Raw genomic sequence first — 10,741 nt, 5'->3', positions numbered from 1 at the left:
GCTGTGGCGTCTTGAGTTGTTGGAAGGAAAACAAACACAAAGCAAAACAAACAAACTAAAACCAAAACCCAACTTCTGCCTTACAGCTCATGAATTAATGATCTATGGTTTGAGTTATTTGACTTAGATAATGTTTCCAGTGCTCCATACCTGAGTTTCTTGTGACGTGGTGTGACAAGTGTTCAGTCCTGGAGCTGTGTTCAGCTGTAACATGCTGAAAGCTCCTGCCCTGCTGTTACCTTGTCCCTGCTGCTGGCTTGTTGCCCTCTCTTGTTTCTCACATCCTGCTTTGCCTTTTGCATCCCATTTCCTGGCTGGGAGCAGCTCCCTTCCCACTGGGTGGCTGTGGGAATGGGTGAGCAGTGGGGCTGGGGGAGCTGCTCCTCCCCAGCAGGCTCAGGAAGGGCAGACAGGTCAGTAGGGCTGCACCAGCCAACAGCCCAGGGCTGATCGAGTCCAGAGGAGGCCACAAAAATGTTGAGAGGGCTGGAGCAGCTCTGCTGTGAGGACAGGCTGAGAGAGTTGGGGCTGTTCAGCCTGGGGAAGAGAAGGCTTCAGGGAGACCTTATTGTGGCCTTTCAATACTTGAGGGAGCCTACGAGAAAGATGGGGACAGACTTTTACTAGGGGCTGCTGTGATAGGACCAGGGGTACTGTTTTTAATTTAAAAGAGGGGAGATGTTGACAGTGAAGGTGGTGAGACACTGGCACAGGTTGCCCAGAGAGGTGGTAGAAGCCCCATCCCTGGAAACATTCAAGGTCAGGTTGGATGGGGCTCTGAGCAATCTGATGTAGTTGAAGATGTCCCTGCTCACGGCAGGGGGGGTTGGACTAGCTGACCTTTAAAGGTCCCTTCCAACCCAGACCATTCTATGATGAAGTCAAACAGTTCTTGTGTTTGACCTCTACCAGAAGTGACAGGTTGAATTATTTTAAATATCTGTACCTGAAAGCTGCTAATTATTAACTGAAGCCCCAACACACGCTAACGAGCCTCTTTGTTGTTTGCAGGGGCCTTGGGTAAAGCACCCAGTAAAGTCACAGATGCTCTTCCAGAGCCTGAGCCCATGGGAGCGGCGGCTGCTGTCGATGAGGAGGAGGACATTGAAGCCATGCAGTCGCGGTTAGCTACGCTCCGGAGCTGAGGAGGGAACACGTGTACAGTTTGCCTTTGTTTGTTGTTTGTTTGTTTGTTTGTAGTGGGAGGTTCTGTCCTGCCTTCAAAATGCAAAACTTAATATGTGAGAATATTTTATGTAATATATATTGTTGGGTTTTTTTCCTTCCTGGGGAGTGTCTTCTCCAAGAAACGACTGTAACATACCTCTTGGGGAGTTCAGGCTGTAGCTTATCGATTATCGTAGCGGTTTCCATTCAGCTCGTCTCCCCTGCGAGAGGCTGTGGTGAAATGGCAATGGTTGGTGTCATGTTCTATATTTTCAGATATAAAGTCCTGAAATACATTCTTAGCTTCAAGTAGCATCATTCCCTAAAAGGCACTTTTGGCTTAATCTGCTACAAAAAAACCTTCACTGGTAAGATCTTGGTTTTTCTGAATCACTACAAGTTTTATTAAAGCTGCTTTTAACAGTTGCTCCTGTGCATCAGTTTAGTTTGCATCACTTCAGCCTCTTTTCACAAACAATATCCACCTCTAACTGCTCCCTCTTGGGTTTAGAGCAGCTTTTTTTTTTTTTCTTTCCCTTTCTTTAGCACACTGGGGGCCTTCACAGCATGGGTAAAGAAAAACTTTCAGTTCAACAGAGCTGGAAGAGCAGCTATTTAACAGCTGCTCTAGGTTTCCAGACCTGCACAAGCTCTTCCTTCTGATCTTGGCCACTTCCAGCAGCTTTTTTTTATCATTTCTCACTCCAAGACATACTCCTAAAAGGCACATGGCAGTCCTGCCACCTCTGTGCTTCACAGGAGCTGACTCAGAGCACCCCTGGGAGCAGGCAGAGGGGATAACGCACCCTCAGTGGTTTTGCTTTCTTCTCCATCAGTTGTGTCTCTCAGGGAGCAGGAGAGGGCAGCTGAAGCACTTACAGCTGAATGGAGAGGAGCATTTAGGGCAGGATTAACCTCCCTGCTTGGGGGGAAGGCAGCACACAGAAGGCAAAAGCCACATCTTCTCTACCCTGCACCACATGAGGGAAAAAGGAGCCCAGCTGGGGAAGAGAGCGAAAGCTCCAAGAGCCCATCTTAGCACAGCATAAAGGTGAGTCCCCGCAGTACTGCACCACAAGGGAGGTTCACTTCAGATACCTTCACATTTCAGTAGTCACTCCCAGTGGCACATTTTTAAGGTCAAAGGAGAGGTGTGTCTCCTCTCAAGGGAAAACATGAGGCAAAACTAATGTCAATAAGCAGTTTGCAGAGCGAGTGTCCACTGTGTCTCTCACTGGAATGTGTCAGTGCCCCAAGGGCCTCACAGGCAAAGGAAAGAGTTTTGAATTTTAAGGAAGACTTACCAAGAGAAAACTGAGTCTGTAAATAATTGTATTCCAGCAGCAAGGGCAGAGGAACAGACAAGGCACGGGGATACCTGGATGGTGCCCAACAACTTCCAGTTCCAGCCGTAAAAAGCAGGGAGGGGCCAAGCCCTGTGCACCTTCATGCCAGTGAGCAGCAGAGTAACCCTGAGGCCTCAGGGCTGTGCACTCAGTTGCAGAACTCAAATTCAAGCCTTCAGTCTCCACCCTAAATGTCATGAGAACAGGCAAATGGGAACATTTGCTTCTTGTGGTCTTAAAAAAATCCAAAGAGGATGGATCAAGAAGGGGAAAAAAAAAAAAAAGGCAGCTGAAGAGTCAGTAAATGGGGTTGATAACAACTGCAATGAGAACACTGAACAGCAGCACCTTGGGAAGAAAGTTCAAAATCCAACTTCAACAATGGGGCTTTTCATACCCATGTGTGTACGGAAGACCAGGGTGACTCATTCCTTGGCTGGGAGGTCAGGCACCTGTACAGCTCCCCACAGACACAGGTGCTCCAAGCAAGGCACCCAGACTGCTCTAGTGCACTGACTGCAAGAACAACATCCAGCTGAAACGTTGCCTTCAAGGATCCTGAACTAGTCCAAGCACAGAATGTCACACGAGGGTTTATGTCTTCTCCTTACAGCATCCAGCTGAAGCCCTGAGAACAGGCCAGTGTTTGCTGTCAGCTGGAGGCCTCAGCAGGCAGAGGTGGGGGGCAGCTCTCACCCACCACAGCAGAGCTGTGCAGTGCATCAGCAGAGTGCCAGCTTGCAGTGTAAGCCCAGGGAGCCAGAACATTTCCCTGCCCAAGGAGAACACAGCCCATGTGCTGCCTCAGCCCCCAGCCAGCATTAGGGACCTCAGCACAGGCACAGCCAGCTGTGAACAGTCACCCAGAGATCTGCAGGTCTGACCCAGGGCAGGACCTCCTCTGGAGCAGGACACTGCAGACCAAGCCAGGCAACAACCACACATCAACAAATTTATCATCATTTCAGTTGCTGTGGGCACCTGCTTCTGGAAGGAAGCAGATGTACCTCTTCACAGCAGACACATGAGCCCAGTTTATTCTACCTTGATTAAATCTTCTCCCTGCAAGTCACTGCAGTCCCAGCTCCACTTCAGATCCCAAGGGATGGATAAGAGGGAGTTTCCCTGAGAAAATACTGTCACCTGAGACAGAACAGTTAATGCTGATCCTCAGTAGCAGGTGAAGTACCACAGGGAGGGGAATTTACACAGAGTTAGTCACTTTGTTACATGAAGTTCAGAAAAGTGACTTTTGGGTAAGTAGGAGGTTCCCCCTCACCTGGCTCTTCCCAATATTTGGTGCTGGAAAGGGCACCAAAGAACAGAAGGTTCCTTTTATCTCAGTGTGTGCTGTTAGACAGGAGATGTGCTTTTCCACTCTCAACCTCAGTTTTATGGTATTTTCAGTCCTTCTCTAAGTAATACAAGTTACATAGCGATAAAGTAAGTATTAAGTAGTTACTTCTGAGTAACAGAAGTGACTAACTTAGAGTGACACGTGTGCTATTTAAGACTGAAGCTGCAGAACTCATTTGATCCAGACCATAGTACTGGCAGTGGCTGAGAGCAGTGGTCAAGTTAAGCCACACTTTGGTTAACCAAAAAAAAGGCAGCTATAAACAGCTCTGTTCCTAAATCCCATACCTGAAGCCTTCAGATACTTTAAAACCCAGTATGAACAGTATATGATACATCATTTTCTTTTGCATTTCAAAGCACTGCATCTGATTAATTACATTTTAAAGAGCCAATTGAAGAAGCTAGGCAAGGAACAATATCTGAAATAGAAGAATTTTATGTAGACCATTCAGTGTTAAAAACCAGAGAATCAAACATCAGTTCAAATTAAAGAGCAGTTTCAAACAGAAGACATTTGATTAAAAGTTTCTTTTAACATTTAGAAATTTAAATACATTTACCTAAAGATGGTTAACCCCCATCTCTATGTTACTATACAATAGCTTAAAGCTACTTTTAAATGCTAGTTCTATGTTAACATGAAATTCTAGAACCGCATTCTTATTTTTTCTGTAAATTGGTTATTAAATTGGGTGACTCTGTACTTCCTCCCACCCCAAAATACATTTTAAAAATTGGAGCTTTACAATATCTTGAATAATTTCTTTTTTTTTTTTTTTTTTCTTCTTCTTTTCAAATGAGTAATTTGGAATAGTTCCCGACAGTTCTATAGGAGGTATTTTGTACAGTTTGGAGAGCAACTCCATATAAAGTTCTATTGCAACTGAGCATTCACAGTATGCCACAGTCCATACATATTAACTACATATACATATCAGGTTTGTAAACATTGGAAGAATACACAGAACATAGTACCACGATCCTCTGGTACTGCTGAAAGGAAGATGAGGTAACATTCATATAATCTCATAGTCCACAGAGGTCCTGACTGAGTAGTTAAAACAGCTGCCAACGCTTCTGTTTCATAGTGTGTGGTTAAGGCTTTCTACGTCACGGTCTGCTAAGGCTGGATTCATTTGCCCTCAGTATCCCAACCGCATCTTTAACAGCGTGGTATATGACATTCTTCACCTAGGAGGAAAGGAAAAGGCACTTAGTTGGACAAGTAAACAGCATGGTTAGGGTCAGGCTGGAAGCCTCCCACATAAAGAAGACACCTGCACGACTTCCCTACTTCCCCCACACCCCCTGCAGCTCTCCTTTCGGTTTCAACACGCTCATCTGCACAAGCTTGGCTTAAAGCACTGACTTGTGAAAATAAGGTTCAAATTCTAACAGGGTACAAACCAACCCTGTAGCTTGAGGAGAGTATTGCAAGCTCAGCTAGAGGGAAAACAAAAGAAATGGAAGAAAGATAGATTTCAAAAGAATCTGAGGAGAAGCTTCAGAAGGGTTCCTCAAAACTACTAAAAATTGGTAACAATTCAAAGCCTATGGAAATTCCTCAACAAGGTCATGGAACCACAGAATGGTTTGGGTTGGAAGGGACCTTAAAGCTCATCCAGTTCCAACCCCCCTGCCATCAGCAGGGACACCTTCCACTAGACCAGGCTGCTCAAAGCCTCATCCAACCTGGCCTTCAACACTTCCAGGGAGGAGCAGCCATGGCTTCCCTGGGCAACCTGGGCCAGTGTCTGACCACCCTCACAGGAAAGAATTTCTTCCTCAGATCTCACCTCAATCTCCTCTTTTCCAGTTTAAAGCCATTTGCAATACAACTTTATTGAATGCATGAAAGCTGATCTGAACACAAAGCAGCTTGGGTTGTGCAGACACATCCCTTATGGGTTTGGTGAGGGTTGTTTGTTGGTTTTTTGGTAGGTTTTTTCTGAAAGGGTCAAGAGGCACAGGGTTCATCTCGAGCATTTTAAGTTACCTGCAATTTATCTTCATGGTTCGTATGCGTATGCGACAGATATCTAAATTCCTGAGTGAGCCAGAAGCAATGTTTGACATGCTCTGGGGATACAAAGTCTTCTGCAACTTTAATACAACTGTACAAATTATGAACCTAGAGAGAACAAACAAGCATTAGCCATGTGCTCAAAGGTCTGCCCCAGTGGTCAGGCTGTAACAGCGCCCCTGGTCCTTGCCTGGTGTGGAGCTCCTGCTGGAATGAAAACTACATCTCCTAGAAACTGTACAATAGCCCAGCCTTGAACTCCGTACTCCTGATGAAGACGTTTTCTTAGCGATCGGTCCAAGTACCAGCTCTGATCATGAATGGGATCGTGATCTACGGGGTTTTCTTGACCTTGTTCTTCTGCAACCTGCAAAGCCACAAGAAGACAGGTGTGAGGACATACCAGTCTCACTGGACCATCCAAGATGTACCTGTGGTATTCCATATGCACACAGGCCAGGTAGAGTGACATGTACCGTGTGTTCAGGTCTAAGAGTTACACAACCAAAGGTCTGGATTCTTATTCAGTCCTTTGTTTGTCGAGGTCACATCATTTCTCAGTCCCTTTTGCTTCCCAGATGCATTGCACAGGTAGATATAAGAAATATAAGTTCACCCAATTTACAGGGAGGAGAAGCAGAAGGGGTGACTCGTGTTCACGGTGGGAACCACTGTCTTACAGCATCAATACTCTTACAGTACCACAGCCTGGAACTGGGAAAAACCATAGTGAGTGCCGTATTCAGCGGGTGCCTGCCCTGAGGCCAGCCCTAGTCAGTGTGCTCCCTGACCAAAACAGAGGATACTAACTAGATGTTCAGGAGAAACGAGTCTGGGAGGCACAACAAGCACTTCAGAAAAGAAATTTGTGAGCCATGGGGAGACAATTGATGAAAAAAGTTCCAGTATAAATCCAATTTGCTGTGGCAGACATTTCCATCCAGGACCACAGCCCAAAAACTCATCTGGGAGGAGATCAACAGCTTGGTTCTACTGCAAGACAAGCTGCTGAAAAGCCTCACACCTGCAGGCAAGTGTGCTACAAGAGACCAAGAAGAGGTGTGAGACACAGATGCCAAAACACCAAAGTGTATCAAGGTCGATATCATGTTTTATCAAATAAGATTTGTTCTGTGTTAACACTAAACAGATCTGCTTCTGCCCGAGACAGCAGTCAGGCCCACAAGGCCAACAGCTGTTCAGATCATCCCGTTTATCCTTTCAAACATCAACATGTTAGCTCCTTCCACTTTCAGAGCACCACAGAAGTTCCAAGAACTCTGTACCATTTCTGGTGAATCTAAATACTGAAACAAGCCTCTTTCCTCTATTAAACCTTTTACACCCCACAAACACACCACCCAAAATACCTCAGGCTCTTCCCTTCATCCAAACCTCAAAGGTACAGGGGAAAAAGAGGCAGGAAAAGGGAAAGAACAAGGGAGAGCTTTACACACCGTGCATTGCTCTACCTCAGGCTCTTCCCTTCATCCAAACCTCATAAAGGTACAGGGGAAAAAGGCAGGAAAAGGGAAGGAACAAGGGAGCACTGTGTATTGCTCTGACATTTCCCAAGAACATCTCACATGGATCTAGTTTAAGATTAAATTGTTTTTCTCCTTAAATCTAAACCAGCTTTTTTGTTCATTACACAACATCATCACCTGTGCTATAGGAAGTGTGGGCAAAAGCAGCTTATCTACCTACAGGAAAACTTCAAGCTTCAACTTGCTGCCCTCCTCAGATCCTACAAGATTGATGGCACACAAGAAATTTTGTCTTGGATACAACTCAAGTTCATGAGTTTCCAGAACAACTGGGACAGAAAGGAGGAGAAAGCCCAAGGACAGGTGTTTGCAAGGCTCCAGAGACAGAGCAGTTTAGGATGTAAGAGCTTTACCTTCTTAAGGAATTCCCGGATCTTCTCTGTATCTTTAGCAGCGTAAATGTGCCACAGAGCTCCAGGTTTTTCACGACTTTCAGTAAAACGCTTAATTGTCAACTCATCAGAATCACCATCTTGTATGGTTTTAAGCACTTCTGTCGAGAGTAAACATGAGTGGTTACACTAAAGACCCTTCCCTCCAACCACAGAAATAACCCCCCCAAGAACACAAGACAGACTTTACCCTCTTCTTGATCAGCCTGGCCCTTGGGGATGCCCACATACACCATAACGTTTGCTGCATCAGACACGTCTAAATGAAGGTTTGTTGTGCCATATTTTCTATCCTCTGGTGTTATCAAGCCTGAAACAAACAAACAAACCCATTAAAAGAAGAGCAGCAGGTACATTAGTAAGATAAAAAGAAACCCTGTGCCACTCTCAGCAGCACTATCTGAAAAGACCAGAGCGCTTTTATCAGCGCATTATTCCAGTACAGCAATATACTTCAGATCCAGGACCTTGCCCCATCTTGTTTGCATCTTCCCAGGTGATTAGTTTACAGGATGACACACTGATCTGTATCTACACCTAGTCTGCATGATTTACAAAAATTCCTGCTAGAAGAGGCTTTCTGTAACAGCTTAGAATAATAAAGTATGCTCAGAAACAACCTCTTGATCACTCTAAAAGGCAGCTGCTACAGTATTTGCTAGACACAGTCTCTTTACTGGCCATGATCCTCCTTCAAGTTTGAAATTCCTTTTAAATGACAGCAGATGAACCAGTCGTGGAAAGAACTGCTCTAGAAGAGATTAAAAACTAAGTGATACAGCCCAAAAAAGGAGAAGTAACAAAAGTGACACAGCCAGAAGTAGCAAAACAACAAATTCAAGTGGCCAGCTATAGGAAAGAGAGGCTGTGTATACACACGTGCAGCAAGTCCATTGGAAGACTGAGAATAAACATTATTGCCTTGAACCCACCTGGACAAAACACATTTAATAACATCACAGAATGCTCTGGACATCACTAGTACCTATAAATGAGCCAAAATTAAGTTTTCAGATCAATGGGATTAATCAAATTGTCTACAACAGCAGGGATTAATTTAATTTACAGTAAAATTTAATTTGAATGTGTGGACAACATGATCTTTAGAGTGAAAAATTCCTCACCGTATGCATTGTACATCTTGGGGCCCAAATCTGGTCGTACAAAATAGTTGGGAAGTCGAGAAGCAAGGTTGAGTTTGCCTCCTCTCCTAGTGTATTCTGGCAAGGGAATATTTTTCATCAAATCATCAAACCTAAAGCAATACAGCACAATTTAATGTTAGGAACTGATTAAAAAAGCCAACTAAAATAGATTGCAACAGAAGCTTTCTTCAGACACAAAATTGTATTCCTTCCCCCGAGGGGTTTACTGGATACCACAAAAAGGAACAAAACGAGCAAAACACAGGAATATAGCAGATAAAGGAATTTAACTGCTCTGGTGTAATGCTATTTCCTTGTGTAATCATCTCAACTAATATGGAATAGGAAAAAAATCAGAATACTTAAATAGGTTTGGCAAAAAAAAAATAAGCTTTAACCCAACTTAAGATTTAAAAATGCCCCAGGTTTTTAGGAAGCTCCCAAAGTTTAACCAATCATTACTAATTTTAGGTACTTGCTTTACTTGGCAGTAAATACAGTGAGCTACATAAACATTTATCAGAAAACTTGTTGAGCATTTCCAGCTCTGTCAGGCACCTCTGAGAAACAAAATGGTTCACGTGTGACCAGCTGCTTCTCAAGGCAGAAGCAGGTGTTAAAACCCAACGGAATGTTTTCCTACATTCCATTGTTTTGGGGATGTACCACACAAATGATGAAGAGTTTCTTTGTAAATTCATACCGAGAAGGCATCATATCTCTGAAGTCTTCTCCTGGAGGCCAGTCTTTAAGCTTCAACACCATTGGCTCTCCTTCTTCTGTCCTCAGGCGACCTATCATCAAATAGTAACAAGTCTTTAATAGTTGTACAACTCAAAATCCAAAGAATCAAGACAAAGAAATTCTTGTCTTAGCTTAAAATCACGAGAGAACAAGTAACAGAAAAGCAAGGTGTACGTGAGCCTTCCAGCTCCAGCTCTTCTTGCCCCAAGTACCAAATTCCCTAAGTTTCCATCACCCAAACTGATGCCACAGCAAGGATCCATTCTAGGTGAAAACAAACTTTTTCCAGGAGAAGGGAAAACAATGTCAAGCCTCATGCTTGTCTCCCCTAAACCTATTTTTATACAAAATAACTTTAGATCCTTTAGGAACAAAAGGCACCTGCAAGTTAAAAGAGCAGAATCCAGACACCTCGTCAACACCAACCCCAGCCGTGGTTTTTCATAAAGTTTCAGTCAGATGAGAACAAAGCTGACAGGTGAACCTACTTGCTAAGAATTATCCCAAAGTTTCTCAGAGAGCTTCCCCAAAAGACTAAAGGCTGCCAAACATACTCCTGAAGGAGAGTCCTCCACAGGGCTGACGTTTCTATCCAGCCCACCATCCCACAAGCACACATGGTGGGAATACATGGCAGACACACTGTCCACGATGGAGAAAAGAGGAACGGGATGAAGTTCAATAAGGGCAAGTGTAGGATCCTGCACCTGGGGAGAAATAACCCCAGGCACCAGGACAGGTTGGGGGGTGACCTGCTGGAAAGCAGCCCTGCAGAGAAGGACCTGGGAGCACTGGTGGATGACCAGTTATGTCCTTGTGGCCAAGGTGGCAAGTGGTATCCTTGGGTGCATGAAGAAGAGTGTGACCAGCAGGTCGAGGGAGGTTCTCCTCCCCCTCTACTCTGCCCTGGTGAGGCCACATCTGGAGTGTTGTGTCCAGTTCTGGGCTCCCCAGTTCAAGAGAGACAGGGAACTCCTGGAGAGAGTCCAGCAGAGGCCACAAAGATCGTTAAGGGGCT

General features: G+C 44.7%; 2 protein-coding genes across 2 annotated transcripts in view; one reads left to right on the top strand and one right to left on the bottom strand.

The window, feature by feature from the left end:
• CHMP3 (charged multivesicular body protein 3) overlaps positions 1 to 1,145 on the top strand; it is a gene marked incomplete at its 5' end in the record, with an annotated part of 1,671 nt that extends 526 nt beyond the window's left edge. The window contains one exon of the mRNA XM_010168855.1: positions 1,012 to 1,145. Coding sequence (XP_010167157.1) covers positions 1,012 to 1,145 — 134 coding nt within the window. The remainder of the gene's footprint in view (positions 1 to 1,011) is intronic.
• Positions 1,146 to 4,295: 3,150 nt separating this feature from the next.
• KDM3A (lysine demethylase 3A) overlaps positions 4,296 to 10,741 on the bottom strand; it is a gene marked incomplete at its 5' end in the record, with an annotated part of 25,541 nt that continues 19,095 nt past the window's right edge. Inside the window, 7 exons of the mRNA XM_010168854.1 lie at positions 4,296 to 5,063; positions 5,869 to 6,003; positions 6,086 to 6,262; positions 7,796 to 7,935; positions 8,025 to 8,144; positions 8,959 to 9,089; positions 9,683 to 9,773. Of these exons, the coding sequence (XP_010167156.1) occupies positions 4,983 to 5,063; positions 5,869 to 6,003; positions 6,086 to 6,262; positions 7,796 to 7,935; positions 8,025 to 8,144; positions 8,959 to 9,089; positions 9,683 to 9,773 (875 nt within the window). The remainder of the gene's footprint in view (positions 5,064 to 5,868; positions 6,004 to 6,085; positions 6,263 to 7,795; positions 7,936 to 8,024; positions 8,145 to 8,958; positions 9,090 to 9,682; positions 9,774 to 10,741) is intronic.

Source organism: Antrostomus carolinensis, unplaced genomic scaffold, assembly GCF_000700745.2.
Source record: "Antrostomus carolinensis isolate BGI_N321 unplaced genomic scaffold, ASM70074v2 scaffold5975, whole genome shotgun sequence".
Classification (NCBI taxonomy): Eukaryota; Metazoa; Chordata; class Aves; order Caprimulgiformes; family Caprimulgidae; genus Antrostomus; species Antrostomus carolinensis.
This window is presented reverse-complemented; position numbering and strand designations above follow the sequence as displayed.